The sequence below is a fragment of the Palaemon carinicauda genome, chromosome 1, assembly GCF_036898095.1.
Source record: "Palaemon carinicauda isolate YSFRI2023 chromosome 1, ASM3689809v2, whole genome shotgun sequence".
Taxonomy (NCBI): Eukaryota; Metazoa; Arthropoda; class Malacostraca; order Decapoda; family Palaemonidae; genus Palaemon; species Palaemon carinicauda.
Window position 1 is genome coordinate 154,300,398 of NC_090725.1, and position 22,952 is coordinate 154,323,349.

General features: G+C 38.6%; 1 protein-coding gene across 1 annotated transcript; it reads left to right on the plus strand.

The window, feature by feature from the left end:
• The first annotated feature begins 16,747 nt into the window (after nucleotides 1-16,747).
• LOC137619295 (craniofacial development protein 2-like) lies at nucleotides 16,748-17,243 on the plus strand. The gene is made up of 2 exons (XM_068349485.1): nucleotides 16,748-16,940; nucleotides 17,032-17,243. Exons 1-2 carry the CDS (start codon nucleotides 16,748-16,750, stop codon nucleotides 17,241-17,243), a joined length of 405 nt encoding a protein of 134 aa, XP_068205586.1.
• Nucleotides 17,244-22,952: the final 5,709 nt, after the last annotated feature.

The window sequence follows — 22,952 nt, forward strand, 5'->3', positions numbered from 1 at the left end:
ATGGTGTTAAGAAAACCTTTATTTTCATCTGTTTATATTGTGATGCCAGATAAAACTGTTAACTTAAGAACATTTAGGATTCTGAAAGACAAGCGTCCGGGCAGTGACACTGAAAACGTAATCTTAGATTTTGAAAAGTCAGCTATTAATGCTTTAATGCTTTTATGAATGCGTTTCCTGATGCATATATAACCGGATGTTTCTCTCATCTGTCACAGCCAATATGGAGACAGGTACAAAACAGTGGATTGACAAAAAGCTACAGCATATATCTGTTACCAGCTGATATCATTATTGCAAGATGCCTGCAGCCTTTGCGTTTCTTAATTTTGGTCAAGTGACAGATGCATATGAGGAGCTAAATGAAGACCTCGAACGTTTACAATTGGATGAAGACATACAAATATTATGAACATTTTGAACCACACGTACATACATTGGTAGACAATAGAGATGAGAAAGAAGAATACCCATATTACCCATCGAATTGTGGATCAGTTAAGAAAGAACAGAAAATTACAAAGCAAGGACAAGTGACAAGTTATTCATGGAATGTATGACACTGCTCATCCAATCATATGGCGTTTTATAAAGTATTCCAAAAAGAGGAGGCCATTTAGAGAAAAAATCACTCGCATAACGAAATATATACTAAAGATTTTTTACGAATAATCAGCTCTAACATATTGAAGGTTTTTATTATTATTATTATTATCATTATTATTATTATTATTATTTACTATTTATCCTTTATCCTTTATGCTTTATCCATTTTCCCTTATTCTTTATCCTTTATCCTTTATCCTTTATCATTTATTTATTATTTATCATTTGTTATAATTCATTATCATTTATTGTTATTTATTATTCATTATATTATTATTATTATTATTATTATTATTATTATTATTATTATTGAGTGTTTTTTTACAGGAATTTTATCATTGATCAGTATTTTCTACTCTATCTCTAAAAACGTTGTCTAATTAAAAGTATCATTGATATGTTAAAACCTGTTATATGCTTATTTTATAAAAAAAGAAAAAAACCTGCCCTGCTGGAAAAAAAAAAATATAATGGCTAAGAGCAAAGTATATTTCATTCAACTAACTACCCCATTACTCGGCTGAACAACACTACATTTTTCTTAAAATTAGCTCTGTTAAGACTAGCTCTTTTGTCATGCTAATGATTTCTGCACTAGCTAATATGAAACTGGATATTTTGTTGCACCAGCTACACTGTACTAAGTCTTTTGGACCTAGCTCACTTGAGACAAGTTTTTTTGGGTCGCACCTCATAAGAAGACTCGATACGTTCTTATAATAAGGTTTTATTTGCTGTATTACTCCGTTTCAGATGTGTCTGAAGTTGCAAGGAGGTGTGATTTCTTTGTTAATGCAGCAATCCCCTCCTCACAGGATGGCCCAAGAACAATGTTCACCGCTTACACCTCCACTTTCACTTGCTGGCCCTGTTCCACACCCAGACAAACCATCTCGACCCATGGGTTAGATCATCGGAATAATCCCATTGCTTTGTGGTCTGAGATGAAAGCTACAGATGCTTCCATAAGTTTGAAGCTTGCACTGAGGACAGATATTTGAGTAAGACTACTTACTTCCGTGACTATTAACCAGTCTCCTGCTAGGTTGTCAAGGTTTCTCCTTACTATGTGACATTGCGTGGCTAGGTTAAGTTAGTGAGTTATGCCCATACCTAAACCTTAATCTCCCTTTAATATTTTTGCAGGGCGAGCACATAGTTTTTCATACACTTCAACGCATCATCGTCAATTATGAAGTCTCTCTGGCGATGGGGCCAGGTGGTAGGAGGTGGTCTACATTGGGACTGGCGTGAAAGGCAATTCATGTTGGATTCAGTTTCTAGAAAATGGAAAAATTTTGCTGCGGCCCAAATCTTAATCCGCTTCATTTGCAACCAAACTGCTCTTTTATGGAGTCTCACAGCTCACCCATCTAGTGGGAGGTACCTAGAGGAAGTCCAAATATTGTTTACTCCAAAGCTAACTTAAATGTCTAGCCAAAACAATTCTAACAGCATATTATGTGATCACACAAAAATTAAGCATAAAGTAATCATACGAACTTCGAACATGGGGATCCTCGATCCTCATAGATCAGAATTCTGTTAAAGTTACAATACTAGCAAGGAAAACTGCAGTAGATGCCAGCAAATTTCATAGATGCAATAAGGATATAACTGTACTAAGTGGGATTTACCTCCAAGGTGAGGACTCTCTTGCCAAAGTAGGTGAGGGATACAAATTCTAGAGAAGCTTACCAAAGGATTATCTCAGAAGTCATTGCATGAGCTTTGTTGTTGAGACCAAAACACTTTCCATAGACATCACTGAAAGACTTATGACATATTCCACTAGCAAATGGACATTTCATAACACTCGTAAGTTCTTACACCCAACACGGGATGCTGATGAAATGACTAAATATAAATGCTACTGAATCCTTGTTGCAGTGCTAAAAGGTATCCACATAATGAACAAGAATATCTTATTTGAAGATTTCAATACTCAGTATAGGAGAAACAAGGCTCTATGGGGAGATGCCACAGGTCATCATGGCACAGACAATATATATAGTAAGTTCCTTTATACTGTTCCTGTGCACTGTGTACAGTCTTTTCACTACAAACACAATATTTTAGCTCATAACACAGCTGAAAAAAAACATAGATGCATAACCAGCAAGAGAAGTGATAATGAACCAGCTTTCCATCCGCAGGAATGACAGATTGAGTCCCACCTAGGTTTAAGCAGTTTTCTGAGGAGGTTACTGTTTCTTTTGGGCATCACAGTTATGGGTGTTGGGTTTGCCAATTTAATGTTCTGATGAGCATTTCGAGGACATTGAAACTTTAAATTTTACCTCCAATCTCTAACTGTTTTGTGGATTATTGGACAGATAGTCAAATAGTAAGATCCATCTTTAAATTCCAAATCTGACATCAAATATTCAAGTATATTACATCTAAGAAATTGAACTATGATGCACTAATAAAACAGATCATAAGAGATCCTTATCGGGCTTAAATTTCTGTGAGCCTCTCTTTCTTAACCTAAATTCATGGAGATGATCCAGACACTTCTTTGGGGGAAGATCTGTAAGCTTAAATGAGATGATGCAGAAGCAATAATTATCTTCACTAAGTGCCCTTATGCACACTGGTTTTATGAGAAGTCGGACACCAAACACCATAAGTGCATGATTCCTATTTTACAACTCCATAAGGTTCTCCACTGGCCAAAAGAGAGAGGGACTGGAGATTGCATACATAACGTCAAATTAAATATGTATGCTACAGAACTGCTGGTGAGTGGAAAGGGCTAAGGAAATTCAAGCCTTAATTACGACAAAGCAGCATACAAGGGTTTTATTATGCAATCAAGTCCATTTGTGGTCCTAAGAAAAACACAATCACCCAAGTAAGCACACCAGATATCTCAACCATCCTCATAAATCAGACTGAGATTCTAAATCGCAACACTGAGCATTTCGATACTAACCGGAACTATCATAATATCCTTGATGAGACAGTTATTGACATCCTTCCTATTATACCTGTCATTAACGACTTCGACTAACTTCAAGAATCATAAGCTTATAATCATGAATATATATATATATATATATATATATATATATATATATATATATATATATATATATATATATATATATATATTTATATAAATGTGTGTCTATATATATACATATATATATAAATTTATATGTATATATATATATATATATATATATATATATATATATATATACATATGTATATACATATATATATGTATATATATACATATCTATATACATATATATATACATATATATATATATATATATATATATATATATATATATATATATGTGTGTGTACTGTATATATATATATATATATATATATATACATATATATATATATATATATATGTGTGTGTGTGTGTGTGCGTCTAAATATGCATAGAGATCATACACATGTACATGCTTTTTGGCACGTTCTTTCACGCAAATAATCAATATATAATGTATTAGTGACATCTGATAATCAAATATATTTAGTCAAACAGTACTCACTTTGTCTAGCATCTTCTGAAATACTCAGTCACTCACTCGAATGTTTAACATCCTTAACACTGTTCTAGAGGTCTTGTGAAACATTCAGTTCTTGGCTTGAGGGCAGTATGAATATTTGAAAATAGGAGTAATAAAAATATTACATTCCATCCTCAGCTATGATTACTATTACCCTTTATATGGACATCACCTCATTGACATTATGATGTATCTTGCTATTTGTTGCATGATGATGGAACTTTACATACTCAGCCACATAAATCAATGTCATCGCTAAACAATAATTATGATGTCAATGGAATAATACATATATATTTACAACAATGTCCAATGTTTGAAAGTCTAAAGTTATTGTACCTTTCAGATGCGTTTGACGAATTCGTGTACTGGTCTACAAAGCTCATTGTTTTAAGTTTGAAGTGTAAACATGCAAGAGGTTTTGTATTTTCCTAGTGAACTTTGTTCACGCATACCAGTCCCCTCTCATTACTTGAAATATTTTTATCAATAATAGGTGCAAAATTAATCCAGAAGCTATATTTTGAATTATCCCGAGCGTAGCAAGGTGCTAAGAATCTCTTGGATTATAAATACTCAAGGAAAATTAAAAAATTGATCATTGGAATGTTAAAACCATGAATCAGATTGGGGAATTACACAAAGTGGAGAATGAATTTATGAAATATATTTTGGATATCATGGCCCAAAGTGAAGCATGTTGTAAGGGGATTGTTAAAGAAAACTTCATTTTCATCATCATAGTCTCCTCCTATGCCTGACGCAAAGGGCCTTGGTTAGATTTCTCCAGTCGTCTCTATCTTGATTTTTAAATCAATACTTCTGCATTCATCTCCTACTTCAGGCTTCATACTTCTCAGTCATGGAGGCTTAGGTCTTCCAACTCTTCTAGTGCCTTGTGGAGCCCAGTTGAAAGTTTGGTGAACTAACCTCTTTTGGGGAGTGCGAAGAGTATGCCCAAACCATCTCCATCTACCCCTCACTAAGATCTCATCCATATATGGCACTCGTTTAATTTCTCTTATAGTTTAATTCTTAATCCTGTACTGCCATTTAACTCCCAATATACTTCTCCTGGGGGTTTTGTTCTCAAATCTACAAAATCTGTTTCATTATCACAGCACGACTCATGTCCATACAGTAACACAGATCTTACTAAACTGATATACAGCTCCACTTTTAAATATAATTTCAGGCGATTTGATTTCCAAATTTAACTTAACCTAGCCAGTGTCTGATTTGTTTTTTCAATCTTTCATTAAACTCATAATCTGAAGATCCTGTATTAGAGATCATAGTTCCTGAATATTTTCATGATTCTACCTCATTACTCTTTTCTCTTTCCAATGATATTTCAGCTTCCATTGCATATTCCATTCTCATCCTCTCTGTCTTTCTTCCATTTAACATAAGCCCGACTTCATGTGATATTTCGTACATTCTGGTAAGCAAGCTTTGTAAATCTTAGATCAAGGAAATATATATATATATATATATATATATATATATATATATATATTTTTTTTTTTTTTTCTTTGGGCTCAGGCCATGTCGTCCTGATGGAAGTTCCCAAAGGGTAGCTTCCTAGGGTATATTTGACTACAGTGATATTCCTAGAGAATTTTACCTTAAGGTATCCAGAATTCTAACTCCTGGGGCGAATATCCCTAAATACATCTAACAGGGATATCGCATAATATCAGAGGACGTATTCTTGACACGCCACATAGCTATCTTCACCCCGAACAGTATTAACGCTTTGAGGGGTTACAGTGACAAGAATCTAAAACGAGAATGAAAAGAGAGCCGTTCAAAAGGTATCTCTCCTATTCCGTTTCCAGTGTGTATCTAACGAAGACGGCAGCGCCATCTTTATTCCTTTTCGTGTAGCTCTACTACTCGGTGTTTTCCCTTGTGATTTCTCGTAATTTTGGATATTATTCAACACTATGATGCTTTCTCCCGCCCCTTCTGCCTCTGGAAAGTTGAGTATTATCTTTACTTTGTATAAATGTAAGCTCTTGTCGTTTTGAATTAAATCAAAAGTGATATTAATGTAAACAATAGCTGTTGCTTACCGGAGGCATCCTGGATGCTGTCGCTCGCTATGCATGGGTCATTTAGTTTGCCAGAGCGACGTTCCCGGTTTTTATGCTTTAGTAAATCTAGCTATTTAGCTCCTCTAGGAATTCTTATATGATGCCGTTAGTTTTCAGTTCGGCGATTTAGGTAACCGATCTTGCCATTCACGAGGTTTTAGTAGCCTAGGCGTCTGGCCCTAGTACTGTCATGCATGATATAAGTTTTCCGAGTGTTATGTTATTGAAGCTATAGGCAAATATTTTATACATGTAAGACATTGTTGAATTTTTTTCTCCAAGATTGTATACGAGAGAGTTTCGGTGATTTAGGTAATCGATTCTCACCGCACCTAGGCTAGTAGCCTATGAGGCTTTAGTATACTTTCGCACACATCCCCGGTTGTTCTTTTCTCCTCCGGAGACTAAGTTCAATCCCTTTCTCCCTCTGAGTAAGCCTTAGGCTTAGTCCTAGACCTAGTGGGTCTATCTGAATAATATTCAGGCATAACTATACTAGGATATGTCTGTCCTGACCAGAGTAACTGGTTTTGGGTTTGGGGCAGAACATCAGAGTTCTAGTCTGTGGTCTGCATCTTCCTAGCATAGAGAATGAGTTTCCTTTGCTAGGTTAGGTGCAGACACAAGAGGCTTTGCTTCCCTAGCCCACATCTGAAGGATTCTGTACGAGATGATTCCTTCTACTAGTGGGCTAGCAGACTGTCCTGTGTTGTTATTCTCGGGCTGGAGAATGAGTTTTCTCCGTTGCCTGGCGAAATAACTACACCTAACTTTGTTCTGGTATGGAGGAGGATAGCAAGTATTGCCAACCTTCCTCCCTAATAGACAAACTCTAGGTTAGGATGAGCTTTCCTAACTGCTGGGTGTGTCTCATACTAGAACGAAGTTTACAGGACCCTTATCCTGTTCCCCCTCTCTTTTTTAGTGATGGCCTAGCCATCACATCTCTTGGCCGCAGTTCTACTTCTGTACCTAGTGTAGGTTAGGATGGGGGACCGGCTCAGCTCTCTGCCGGCCGGCACGTTATTGCCGGCCGGCAGAGAGCCTTTTTCTTCTGCAGAGTGAACCCCAGACCTCCCTTGGTCTCCCTTCCGTGTCTGCTGGTAGAGCCCGGCAGGCTATGGATATATAGGAAGCCTGAATGCTACATTCTCCCCTTCCATATATTCACTCTTTCTGGATGAAGGTTGTATGGCAATGCCGCCTTATAACCTTACATCCATACTGTTTCTCTTGCTAGTGTTTTGTACTCCTAGCCCAGCTGCTGGCTTAAACGGCCGGCAGCCAGGTAAGTGGAGGTTCTCTGGTTCGTACTCACTGCCGGCTGGCATGGGCATCGCTACCTTTGCCTGCCGGCAGTAGAAACACATCCCGAGATCTGCCAGCCACTACGATTAGCGGCCGGCAGTCGGGTGATAGTGTTTTCAGTTGCCAGTCGGCACACATTTGCGAACCAGTGACCTGCCGCCTATTAGTTGAAGGTAGCATACCTTTGAACTATACAGGGGTAAATGCCGGCCGGCACGACAGCATGCGATGTACTGTAGTTACTATATTTGTGGTGTAGTACACACTGCATTAATAAAACTACAGTACAGAGTTTGTTGTAACACTAAAGTTCTTCCAACATACTTAATATTATCTTGTACAACCTTTTGTTGAGACTATACAATATATAGAAAGTGAGATCTTTCTGTATTTATTCTATCCCGTATATTAAAACTTTATTTCAAGGTGTGAGCTACACCTTAACTTTCCGCTTAGGAAAATATATAAGGTATTTTGGAATAAGAATTAACCTTAGTTTTAATATCTTGGGAGGTTACAGCAATTGGCTGGGCAGGAAATACAAGTATGTGTCTTTCTTTCTTTCCTTTCTAGCTTTACTGTATAAGCTACATGTATTAATAATAAGTGAAAAGCCTTCACTTGATACTCATGGATTATCTTCTCTTTACAGGAGGACCATCCGAAGTGCGGGAGTATGTTCTGTAATGTCCGCAGTAAGAACTTCTGTGGACATGAGTTATGCAGGAGGCACGCAGTATGCGCAGCTTCTAAAGGTGATCTCCGGTATTGGGACCCTCAGGTATGTATCATATATTCTAACCTGATTACAGAGGAATTTGACACCCCTAAGTCGGCGGAGTCAAGGGATGCTGCTAGGGAAAAGTTACTAACCTGGGTTAGGGGTTTTCAGAAAAACCTTTTCCCTAAGGCATCGACTGATGCAGTCATTCCTCAGCCTCAGGAGGAGATACCAACTGTCCAGAATTCGGTAGATTCTGAAGTCTCGACCGCCCTTCAAGGCATCCAATTGGACGATAGGATGTCAAAAGTGTCAGATTTTACAGAGAAGGGCCTTCTGGGAGAAGGTCAGGAGGAGGAGCTGACCCAGGCTCCAGAAATAGAAGAGGAAGAAATCGACGAGGTGGCGGTTACATCGGTTCCGGCCCCGGAATCTGTTCCCTCTACATCGTCTGCTATCCTAGGTGATCTGGGAAGGACTCTTTCTTCTATTGTTGAGATGATTCAACAAATTCAAAAGAAGAATGATGAAAAGGAAGCTGTGATGAAACTGGAGATACACAGACTCGCAGCATCACGTGGGCCCCAGAAGTAACTCAACGTGAAGGATCTTCCTTTGTGCTCGGATACCAATCCTTGGAGGTATGCCGATCACATGCCAATGACAACCAGGAAGATTGTTATATCGGAGAAGTTGGGCTCAATTCCCCTGGAGGATGTGGAATTTTGGCCCAACAAAGACTCTTACCCGGACTGCTATGTCCGTCTTAGGAAGGAGCCAGCCTCAAAGGAGGAGACGGAGCCGAAGGAGGTCATAGTCCTTGACCATAGTAAAGCACAGGCTTTACTAGCGAGCTCTATGAAAGAGAGGGGCTTCATGAAGTCAAAGGTGCCAGCCTTGAGTAAGAAGCTTCCCTCCTCTGTGGCCTCTCCAACCAGAGCCTTTCCCTTCATGGAAAAGGGATATAAGGCAGCCTTGAAGGCGGCGGAGGCAGGGAGACCATGCCCCTCCTTGGAGGAATGCAAGCCGTAATCCCTGACCTTACCCTTGGACCAAAAAGACTGGAAGGACGTCCACCTTACCTTCTCATTCGGGAAGCTGGAAGCTGATATTGCCGAACGTCAGTTTGGTGAGACACTTCCAAAAACTGTCAGAGTTTCTCTTGCGCAGAGAGCAAGAGACGAAAGGAAGACTTGCGGCATCGATGTCTTTGCAAACGACATTGGAAATGATGGCAAGTGACCCCAAGAACCAGGACATGTCAATGGTTGTGGCCAAAACCCATCTGGCCACAGTTACGAAGGATCTCTATAGCTTTATTAAAGCTAGGAGAGCCTGTAGAGAGTTCGTGTTCGCCTCGGCTACGGTGAGGCATGAACCGAGGAAGCTGATCTCCTCTTGCATCTGGGGTAAGAACTTCTTTCCCAACGAAGTGGTTAAAGAGGTAGTAGACAAGGCCGCCCCGGAGAATAGGAACCTTCTCAAAACGTGGGGCTTAAATCTTAAGAGAAAGTCTTCTCCGGATGAGGGTCCCCAACCCAAGAAGAAGACAAAAAGCCCTAGGCTATCCTCTCAGCCAGCTAAGCCCTACCGACAGCAACAACAGCAACTTCCTGTGACCGCGGTGCCTCAGATAGTGGCACAACCTCCAACCATGTACCACTTGGTACCTCCACAAGTGAAGTCCCCGGTTTTTTACCCAGCTTTTGAAAGGCAGACTTCTTCCTTTCGCTCAAAAGCTAGAGGAACAGCCAGAGGTTCTTCTAGACGCCCTTCAAGGGGAAGGGGATTCAGGGGAGGACACGGTCAAGGAGGCAAGGCCTCAGGTCCACAACAGCAGAAGTGAGATGCTTCCAGTAGGAGGGAGACTACATCAATTTAGGGATCGTTGGACCTTCGATCCCTGGGCCCACAGCCTAATAAAAAATGGACTAGGTTGGAGCTGGAGCAGTCCTCCACCTCAATTTCCTCAGTTCTTCCAACACTCTACCCCCGTTCTGGAAGAATATGTCTGAGAACTCTTAGAGAAAAGAGTAATCCGAAAAGTTAAGTCCATCAAGTTCCAAGGAAGGCTGTTTTGTGTTCCAAAGAAGGACTCAGAAAAACTCAGAGTCATTCTGGACTTGTCGCCACTCAACAAGTTCATAGTGAACTACAAGTTCAGGATGCTCACACTCCAACACATAAGGACCCTACTGCCCAAAAGGGCATATACCGTCTCTATAGACTTGTCTGACGCTTATTGGCACGTTCCAATTAATCGGCACCTCTCCTCGTACCTAGGCTTCAAGTTACAAAGAAGACTTTACGCCTTCAGAGCCATGCCATTCGGGCTAAACATAGCCCCAAGGATTTTCACAAAGCTTGCGAACGCAGCCGTCCATCAATTACGCCTAAAGGGGATCCAAGTAGTGGCCTACTTGGATAACTGGCTGGTGTGGGCAGCATCCAGGACTGAATGCATGTAAGCCTCCAAGATAGTGATCCAGTTCCTGGAACATCTGGAATTCAAGACCAACATCAAAAAGTCTCGACTATCTCCAGCTAAAAAATCTTAGTGGTTGGGAATCCACTGGAATTTGAAGTCACATCGACTTTCCATTCCTGGGAAGAAGAGGTAAGAAATAGCAGGATCTGTCAAGAGACTGTTGAAATCCAAACGGATATCAAGACGTGAACAGGAGAGAGTGCTGGGCTCTCTACAGTTTGCTTCGATAACAGATCCAGTGCTAAGAGCACAGCTAAAGGATGCAACAGGAGTCTGGAGAAAACACGCATCAAGCGCGCAAAGATATCTAATGAGACCACTACCGACTCGACTGCGAACGCTTCTCAAGCTGTGGTCCAAAGCCAAGCAACTGAAGAATTCAATACTTCTTCAACCTCCTCCCTCATCAGTTACTATCCATACAGACGCTTCAAAGGAAGGCTGGGGAGGCCACTCTCACCAGAAGAGAGTCCAAGGAGCTTGGTCCAATCTTTTCAAGTCATTTCACATCAACTTTCTAGAAGCCATGGCAGTACTTCTGACTTTAAAGAAAGTATCTCCTCGCCACTCGACCCACATAAGATTCGTTCTAGATAGCGAGGTGATAGTGAGATGCCTGAATCGACAAGGGTCGAGGTCGCCTCAAATCAACCAAGTGATGTTGGCCATATTCAGTTTGGCGGAAAGGAAGAAATAGCACCTGTCAGCAGTTCACATTCAAGGGTTCCGCAACTTGACACCAGACGCTCTATCCAGGTTTACACCAATAGAGTCAGAATGGTCCCTAGACGCAGGATCGTTCTCCTTCATCTTGAGTTAAGTCCCGGAACTGCAGATAGACCTCTTTGCGACGAAAGACAACAAGAAAATACATCGTTATGTGTCCCCATACGAGGATCTGCTAGCGGAGGCAGTGGACGCTATGTCCCTAGACTGGAACAGATGGTCCAGGATTTACCTGTTCCCTCCACACAACCTCCTTTTGAAGGTCCTTGACTAACTGAGATCCTTCAAAGGGAAAGCGGCAATAGTGGCCCACAAGTGGCCAAACAGCGTGTGGTTCCCTCTGGCATTGGAACTACAACTGAAGTTTGTACCGCTACAGGATCCAACCCTGTCTCAGCGAGTACAGAAGTCGACTGTCTTCGCTTCATCACAGAAAACCTGGAACCTGCATCTCATGATTTTCTCTCCTTAGCGATGAGAAAAAGATTCGGGGTATCAAAAGCCCGTATAGTCTTTTTGGAGGAAACCAGAAGACAATATGAGGCATCATGGAAGAAGCGGGTGTCCTTTTTCAAGGCGAAGAAACCAAAAAGAAATCTTGACAGATATCTGTTGATCATTCTTCATTCACCCTCATGAGCAGCGTTTAGCAGCCAACACAATATCAATGTGCAAGTCTGCCTTGGCAAGACCGATACTATATGCCTTTCAGGTCGACCTTTCTAACGACGTTCTTGATGAATTCTGAAGGCCCATGCTAAGCTTAGTCCTTCAGCGCCTCCAAGACCCTTTTCATGGTCACTAGATAAGATTCTTAATTTTGCCTAAATAATGAACAATAAGTAGTGCGCTTAGAAGGATTTGACTCAAAAAGTCATATTACTATTTGCACTCGCTTTGGGGGCCAGAGTTAGTGAAATAGTGGCTCTCACTAGAGAGGAAGGCCACGTCCAGTTCTTGGAGGGAGAACTGAATCTATTTCCAGACCCAACGTTTCTTACCAAGAACGAGCTACCCACCAACAGGTGGGGTCCCTAGAGAATCTGCCCTCTGAAGGAAGATGCATCTCTATGTCCAGTGGAGTTCCTAAAGGTCTATCTTCATAGAACTTCAGACTTTAAGGGAGGACAGCTGTTCAGAGGAGAAACCTCGGGTTCAAATTTATCTCTGAAACAACTAAGGGCGAAACTCACTTATGTTATTCGCAGAACGGATCCAGACAGTACTCCCGCAAGTCATGATCCGAGGAAAGTTGCCTCTTCCATAAAATCTCCTTAATTATATGGACTTTGAACATCTTCGTTTGTACACCGGCTGGTAGTCATCCAAGGTGTTCTTTATGCACTATGCGAAGCAAGTGGAGCAACTCAAGAGGTCTGTGGTAGCAGCAGGTAGAATTCTTAAACCTGCTGTTTAAATATGTGAGGAACAGTGAAATTAATTTGGGACGATTAATTAAGAGGGTGGGTGTGTAGTCACAGACTGTTACTATGAGATTCAGGGCCTCTGTAACACGGTTTTTTCGCAATAATTTTTTATCTAAGAATTTCATAAATATAACGCTTCTTCAGAATACACCTTATATCTACACATAAATTTTGACTATATTCTGCATTACGTAGGTTGAATAAATTTGGTACTTATAATGTAAAAGTTACGTTTTTTGAAGACGGGCCAACTTACTCAGAGAAAACGTTTCGAACGCACTCGTTACGTAACTTATGACGGCATTTCTTCCCTCTTTCTCGATCGATGATTGGCTATACGTAACGAAGGCTATACCTCTGCCAACAATGACACAAAAGTTTAAATAAAAGCAAAACAGTACACCTTTATGAACTCTGAAACCTCTTCACTGATAATTGTCATAATGAACAAATCAACAAAATATGTTAATAAATACAAAAACACTTCGATTATTAGTCTAACTTCCAAAATAAGTTTCCTAAGAAATTACAGTCTACTTTATAGTTCACAATCAGATTGACAAGGTGTAGGGAATAGTTGGTAATTTTCAAAAACGAAGTAGACAAGCTTGATTTGATAACTGCTATATCCCATGTCAAGCAATTTTTATTCATTGTCTATCTACCTACCTATTTACTGAAAAAAAAAAATAGCCGTAACGTATTTTGGCTTTAAACCTTCACCAATAATTATCGTCAGAATGATGACTTCATGAGGCTCCACCCACTTTAGCCTCATTATAATTCAGGATAACACTGAAGGCTATCATGGGCATTGTTGGATCAGAAAATTTAAATTCTGGCTATAAAAACTCATTTCTCGAGTAATTGTAAGAAGTGCTAAATGATCCTCAAGGATCCCAGCAGTTGGCCTAAACGTTTAATCCATGTATACTACTGTTGCGGCACTACTGCTACAGTAGTATTACTACGCTAGCAGATACCCCACCCACATTTATGTATCGTTCCGCCATTCATAAAATCTTTGTCGTGTTTTTTCACTGTGCAATAAGCCATGGCCTCCTCAGAAATTAAGTTTAACATTAGATGATAGGTTATTTCATTAAGCTGACAAATGTATGGCAACTGGGTATGTTATTGCCGATGTTGAAGCTAAAGATAAAGTTTGGTATCATTCCTTCATTGCATTATCATCTTTACTACTATTTGTTTTGCTACATGTAGTAATTATTTTAAAGGATAAATGAATTATGTTCACTTTACTTCTATAAATTCCCATTAGATGTACAAATAAAACTCCTAAAACTATTCATGATTTATTTACAAATTGCAGTCATGCCCAAAACATAGCCAACAGGGTCGTACGGCCTAAGAAGAAAAAAAAAATTATATCGGATGATCAGTTGGTCTGATTGAGATTTTAGCACCAAATTCTTATTTCACAAAAATAGTTATATAAAGACTGTCTACAAACAATCTCTCTCTTTCTCTCTCTCTTGGTAGCATAGTGAATAGTTAATGGAAATGTTCAAAAGCCTGAATGACATTACAACTATCAAAATCATATTACACTAAATACAAATCAGACCATAAACATTGGATTTAAACTAGAAACTGAATGATTACCTATTCAGGCAATAGTAAATATGGCCACGGGCTTTCTCTTGACTGTATAAAGTTGCAAGTCGTAAGACAAATGCAGTTTTGCAACCACAGGGGCAATTCCAAATCCTGCTAGCCATTCTTGACTGTTATGGGTTCCAGAGCCGATGGAAGAAGGTGAATGGGTGTCCGGTGGATGGGCGGGGCAAAATTTTGTCAAAAGGTGTTTACCTTGCTTACGTAATAAATGTTTTCGACTCTTGGCTCGTTATCACTGGCCATGGCGTCGGCTAGATCATTTTTACTCTATAAAAATTAAAGCTATCGGGTTTAGGTTATTGATAATGCTGACAAAATTTGGGTGTGGTTGTAAAATATACATATGTCAACTTTCAGCTACATCCGATGCATTGATAAGGAGCAAAGTCCAAAAAACCGTGTTACAGAGGCCCTGAATCTCATAGTAGTACACAGTGAGTGATAGGCCACTAACGTGTCCTTACGAACTGTTCCATTGACTTTGGTGAACTAAAAACATAATACGGACACTTGTGCCAAGCGTTTCTTATGCTAGTGTAAATAAACAGTAATACAGACTGTATCAATATTATTAATAATTCGATTAAAGTGGCAAATCTGTTTCCTTTTGGACGAAACAATATTTTCTGTTTACTGTTTTCTTTATGCTTTAATGGATATCGTCCACATTTTATAAATTTTATAAATGTTGACTGATATTTATGTTTATTGAATTTTTAATAAAATAGTTCATAGTGAACCCTGCGTTTTGTTCGCCCACACTCATTTTATTAGAAATGTACTGACCATTATGTTTAAAATATGGATAATTTTAACATGGAATGTCTTTTAAGATTGTTCCTTTCTTCAAGCAAAAATCCACTCGCTTTAACCCTTCCTTAGGAAAGATTAACGTTGTACCCTATGGGGTTGGTGGTAGAGATACAAAATTTGTTCCTATACGGATACAACTGTTGTCCGATAGTTTAATAAGAGTAGACACACTGGGGGAGATGTCAGGAATTCATACTGACATTGGTGACTCTTATATAAACTTTGCTTTATAATGTATAGGGCGAGACCACTATACAAGCTTGCCATTTTGTCATTCATAGTTAATATGTACTCCTCAAGACTTTTTCCAGAGTCTAGTACGACTCTTCCCTGTAGGGGGCAGGAAGCACTAATATAGTTCATGCTTAGATGAAATGATGTATAACGGTAACATCATAGGTCTCTAGGTCTAGACGGACTAGGAAAATACTTTCTTGAGGGTACGGCACCGATTGAGAATCCACAGATACAGTAATGCTCTGGTATACTTCCATCAGGACGACATGGCCTGAACCCAAAAAACGGATTTTGAGCGAAGCGAAAAATCTATTTTTGGGTGAGGTTAGCATGTCATCCTGATGGACCCGCCCTTCCTTTTATTGTAAAAAAGGGCTTATTAACCCCTCCCTATAATACAGTATCTGTAGCACCTCATGTATCGCTACAAGGAATGAAGATGGCGCTGCCGTCTTCGTCAGATACACACTGGAAACGGAATAGGAGAGATACCTTATGAACGGCTCTCTTTTCATTCTCATTTTAGATTCTTGTCACTGTAACCCCTCAAAGCGTTAATACTGTTCGGGGTGAAGATAGCTATGTGGCGTGTCAAGAATACGTCCTCTGATATTATGCGATATCCCTGTTAGATTTATTCAGGGATATTTGCTCCAGGAGTTAGAATTCTGGATACCTTAAGGTAAAATTCTCTGGGAATATCACTGTAGTCAAATATACCCTAGAAAGCTACCCAATAGGAACTTCCATCAGGACGACATGGCTACCTCACCCTAAAATAGATTTTTCGCTTCGCTCAAAATCCGCTATATATATCTATATACATATATACATATATATATATATATATATATATATATATATATATATATACATATGTATATATATATACATATATATATATATATATATATATATATATATATATATATATATGTGTGTGTGTATACATATATATATATATATATATATATATATATATATATATATATATATATATATATATATATTCAGAGGAACCAGGCCAAGCTGGAGGAGGAGGGTTAGGGAAAAGGATTTCACCTAGAGTTGAGATGGCATTAACGGAGTGGAGAGCTGTAAATCGTAGATTGTTGCCTATAAAGTGTAAATAAAAAAATTGCAATATGAGTATTATCGTTTTCTATGCACTAACAAATGATTCCCCTGAAGAAAGGAAAGATGAATACTATGAATCACTGCAGACTGGTATAGATGAGATGCCAGATAGGGATATGAAATTTATGATTGATGACCTCAAAGCTAAAGCAGGAAATGATAATCACTGTATAGAAAATGTGATGGGTGTTGAGGGTCTTGGTGAGGTGGCAAATGAAAATGGAGCACATTTTATAAGTTTTTGTTCAACAAACAATCTTTTTATTTAGAGGTACTATTTTCTAACACAAAGAAATCCACAAATATACATGGACTTCACCATGTGGCAACTACAAAATTCAAAAAGATCACATAGAAAGAAGGATAACTCTGAGAAATGTAAGATTATATAGAGGTGAAGATATTGGTAGTGATCACCATATCCTCATTGCCAAACTGAAATTAGAACTGAAAGCAGCCAACAAAAATCTAGATAGAATACCTATGTTTGATATAAATAGATGAAGAGCCGACAATTATATATCAGTCAGTTGGTAGTGGAGAATTAGGATATTCAATTACAGGGAGAAAACCATGGATATCAAATGATACTTGAGACACTATAAAAGGGAGATAAACACAGATATTGATTGTTGGAAGTTACCAGTAAGCATTGAAAATCACAAGATAGAGAATGATAAGTATTCTAGTATTGATAATGAGGTCAAAAGAAAAACCAGAAATGACAGGAGAGAATAATTAGATAGAAAAGCAGATGAGGCTGACAAAGCTACGAATTTAAGGAGTGGCTATGGTGTAAGAATTGATCATAGAATTATTAAAGAAAACTCTGCGGGGTCAAGGAAGAAGAAGCATATACCCATCATAAAGAGAGATGGATCAGTTATAACAACAGGAAAGGAGGAAAAGTAACGCTGGACGGAAAACTTTAGTGAGGTCATGAAAAGGAGATATGAAGGGAGTAATTTGACTGATATACCTAAAGCTAAGGAAGACTTTCAAGTGCCCGTGAATGAATTAAATGTGTTTGAAGTCGAAGCTTTCATTAAAAAGCTAAAGAGATGGAAAACCCCTGGATACTATGGAATAACTGCTGAGATGAGATTGGCCAAAAATGAAATGACCCCCAGAATACTTACAAGATTGTCTTGAAGAATGTGGCGTGAAGAGGAAAAACCTGATGAACGGGAGCCAGGATTGTTGATGAAAATGGTAAGAAAAAGGAGATATGACTGATTGTGATAATTACAGAGGCACCGTAATTACGTCAGTTGGCGTGAACATATATAGAATGTTTATTCTAAAGAGGTTAGAGAGAAAGCTTGAGGAAAAGCTTGGAGATGAACAAGATGGCTTTAAAAAAGGTAGAAGTTGTACTGACCAAATTCTTATTTTAGGACCTGTTGTACAGCAATTTATAGAAAATAAAAATCCACTTTAGATGACATTTGAGGACTATGGAAAAGCCTTTGATAGCATGCAACGGCTATTTTTTTTAAGAATCCTCCGTTATTACGGAGTTCTTTTTAAATATGTAAATTTTAATGAGTCTGTTCATGAGCATAGCAGGTGTAAAGTAAATTTTTATGTTACTAGAGTACTACCAAATGAATTTCAAGTGAACAGTGGAGTACTCCAAGGGAATATGTTGTCACCTATGTTGTTTATCCTCCTCATGGATTTTGTAATGTATAGAACATTTGGGGATGGTGGAGAAGGATTTGGCGTGATTGGTTATGAGATACTAGCTGAACTAGAGTCTGCTGATGACGCTGTCCTTATTGGCAGAACACTACAGGATTTGTAATGCTTTCTTATCAGAATGCATGAAATATCAGACGAGGCTTGAGAGGATGAGAACAGAATATGCAATGGAAGATGAAACATCATTAGAAGTAGAAAGGATTAATGAGGTGAAATCATTCAAGTATTTAGAAACTGAGATCTCTAATACAGGGTCTTTAGAATGGGAGTTCAATAAAAGATTGAAAAAAGCATATCAGACAATGGCTAGGTTAAGTAAAATTTGGAAATTAAATTGCTTGGAATTACATTTAAATATCAGTATATATCAGTTTAGTGAGATCGACGTTACTGTATAGACTTGAGTCATGGTATGCCAATGAAACAATATCTAACAGATTTTGTAGATTTGAGAACAAAGCCTTCAGAAGAATATTAAGAGTTAAATGGCAGGACAGAATTAGAAATGAAACTATGAGAGATTACTTGAGTGCCATATGTGGATTAGATCATAGTTAGGGGTAGATGTAAATGGTTCGGGCACGCTCTTCTTACTACTCAAGGGAGATTAGTTCACTAAACTTTTAACTGTGCTCCACAAGGCACCAGTAGACTTAGAAGACCCAGGGCCACATGGCGGGAAGTAGGAGATGATGAATGGAGAAGTATTGATTTAAAAGCTCAAGATAGAGACTACTGCTGAAATCTAACTAAGGCCAATATCGTCAATAGGCATAGAAGGAGATGATGATAATAATAATGATGATATTCTGGCAGATTAACCAAATTCTCTTCCTTCACCTGAACCGGAATATATTAGTACAGGCTTGTACTTGTCTCTATATCTTTCTACTATAAATCTCTGGTTCTTCAGAATGTATTGGTGGTAGAGCTATTGCAGGTTTGATATTCAGTAATTAGCTTGGACATAATGGTTCCGATTATCAAAGGTAATCACTTTCACTATGGGTGTATGCACAAGTAATATTCCCTTTATTTACACAAATTTTTCGAAATCCATAGATTTAGGTAAAAAATTAAAAAAATTATAAAATCAACAGGTTTCCAGCAGGGAGAAGGTTTTCTGCTCATCTTCAATAGTAAACTGTAAAACAAGATACATTCATGGGAGCTTCTACGTCTGGTCCTTATATGTTATGGATTGCTCGAAGGCAGAGGCGATAAGACCTGGAAGATAGTTGCACTCGAGACCTGTCAGAGCTGTCATGATCTTTGTGATATGAGTTGAGACAGCCAGAGCTGTGATTGGTGATAGACCTTATACACGTCGGCAATAAGATCCCTTCTTGCGTAATGTTGAGGTTAGCTATTTCTTGTAGTATGAATTGTGGCTCCAATATCCTAAGGCACTTACTGTCAGGGACATGGCTGATGAGGTTGACATTCTTTACTATATGCTCCCTTGTTATAATAAAGTTATGCACTTAGAGGCAATGCATTTTTATTGTACCTTGTTGCACTTGGTAAGATAATGCATTGACGTCATCCCGATGTAAGTGCCAGGACATCCCTGGACTTTGGTATGATATGACGTTTGTCTTCTTTAGTAATATATTATCAGCTTGATTTCATTCTCCTTAGCAGTGGCAAAAACACTGATTTTTATTATATTTCGCAGGGCCATTTTGTCTTCTAGGTGGTTCGAGTTCATAAAGCCTTTGTAATGACAGTTTTTTTTGTTGAGGTGTCAACACTATCAGGACGTTCGTTCCTATACCAGTGTTCCATCTCTTACTTGATCTACCAGTTTATGTCCTAATTTGAAATGTCATTATTTACTTGGAACTTAGTAATTCTGACAAATTCTTCATGGGTGCCTTTCCATGAAGAAGAGCGAGCAATGGTTCTCTGATCGAGAGGCCTAATAATGTCAGTTTTGTACCTAGTAAAGAATCCAGTCACCATTTAGACACAGATTTGTGGGTTTCACATACATGGAGGTGTCTCCACAAGGATGTCAAGGAATGGGAGACGTCCTCAGAGGCAGTGCTCAAGGGTGAAATTGAGGGAGTTGCATTCCTTGAATGGGCTTCAAAGTTGTTCTATGGACTCCTCATTGGCAGTTTTTACAAAAGTTTTGCTAGTATAGCACACATAGATGTCAGCTTTGTTAATTTTTCGAAAACTGTCCCATTAGTTACTCCTATATAAAAGTTATCAAAGAGGAAGAGTAAAGGGGACCCCATGGTGATGCCATCATTCTGAATATATGTGTGTCCCCTATGTGTGGCAAAAGGTGCTATCTTGGTGCGTATTTCTAATAGTGCACAGAGGGAGGCCTCGGGGAATTTGAGGGTGGATGTTTATATCCATAAAAAAATTTCCATTATTAAGTCTATAGTTTCACTAACGGGAATATTAGTAGATAGGAACTCGACATCCACGTAGGCAATAACTCCGTCGCATGTAGAATCTTTCAATTTCATCAGGCATTCTACTGACGACACCACACAATAATAATTAGAAAAGTACGGTGTGAGAAGGGTATTCAGTCTCTTCGCCAGCTGCTATGTAGGAGCAGGGTACTGGCTGATAATTGGTCGAAGAGAGTTCCCTTGCTTGTTCGTTTTTAGGTTTCGGTAATAAGGAAACTCATTAATATCAATGGAGAAAAACTCAGGATCCCAGAGATAAAGCAAGAATATGTCAATCTCATGAATTACGTCCCTACTTCTGCTCAAGAATACATACTACATATAATCCTCAATTGCCACTAAATAGCTAAATCAAAACTGACTGACAAGAGAATGGAAATCAAGCCACACCTCCACACAAAAATGAATGTAGAGATGCCCTCCAGACGTTCGATGCCCTTGTTGCAAAGGAGATGAGCGATGCTGACAAAGGCTCTTAGAATGCAAGAAGGCATCACTGTACGTCTCACAGATAAAACTGCTGCCTGCGTTCTCATAAATACAGAAGAGTACCATGAAAAACTTGATACAATTTTGGCTGATATGTCAAAATATTAACTCCTCGACTGAAACCCCACAAAGCATATAAAGAGGGAAGCAAACCAGATCATACGAACCATTAATGTCGCCATGAAAGTCGCCCACATGTCATCCATTCAGGGCTATTTTAGATTAGGCTACTTATACGGAAACGTTAAATCACACAAGGAAGAGAACCTCTTCCGACCCACTATCAGTCAGTATCCTGCCCCTACATAGCAGCAGGCAAAGAAACTGAACACCCCTTTCACACCATAGCTTCTTACTGAATATTGTATGACATCGTCAGTAGAATTCTTCGCGAAACCAAAATATTATATACGGGATTGAGCTATTTCCTCCATAGATGTCGCGTCCCTATTTACTGAAAGTTCCATTACTGAAACTATAACTTAATAATGGACAGAGCATATGGGGATACAAGTACATCCACCCTCAACGTCCATGAGGCCTCCTCCATATACCAAGAAAGCCCCTTTTACCACACATAACGAACACATATATATTCAGAAGGACAACATCGCCATGGAGTCCCCTTCAGGCGTCCTCTTTGCTAACCTTTTATGTGGGAGTAGTTGAGGAGAAAGTTTTCCGAAAATACAACAAACGTGACATCTATGTACCCTATATTTGATGGTATGGTACTGTTATCAACACACATTGGTGTTCTATCTCATGTCTCTTCAATGTGATATAGATTTGTTGGACTTGTAGGTTACTTCTTCTGAATAAGTCTAGTTGAGTTAACTTTAAACAGTTTATTTTCAGCTCCATCACTGGAGTATGGATGGTTTGGTCGGATGACCATTCCGTATGACAAAATTAATAGAACTAACGAAATACAGGTTTTCGTCGATAACGTTATATTAGTTATCTCAGCATTTATTATAAACATTATTACACAAGATTATTATCAGAAGCCATCTGGTTCAGTGCAGAGACCAAGAGCTCAACTGTTTCTCACGGGATACTTATATTGTGTTGACGTTACATACAAAATGTTACCTATGCAATGATTTAGCTTGGTCTTACTTTAGCATCCTCTTATGGCTCGACGTTCACACACTCCTAACTTCTCCAATGATCCCTTGGGTCATGAGTTTATTATGTATATATTACATTAGCTCGAACAGCTATCTTCAAATATTTGAATAAAAAAAATTACGTTAAAAATATGTTTTCTAGGAGTGTGACTGGATATGTATTTTTTAGCCATAAACAAGTGATTAAGGATGAATGTTCAAATAGGTATTAAAAAAAAATACATACCTAACGGACATAGTCAAAAATAAAGAAAAATGCATGGAAAATACAGATCTATATATGGTATATTGCTAGCAAATGATTATGTGGTACCAAAAAAAAAAAAACTGATGTACATATGATTCGGTAATTTGTTAAAAAATAGTTTTTACCTTGGTAAAGATATAATTACAGTGCACAAAAAAAATTCCTATATATATATATATATATATATATATATATATATATATAT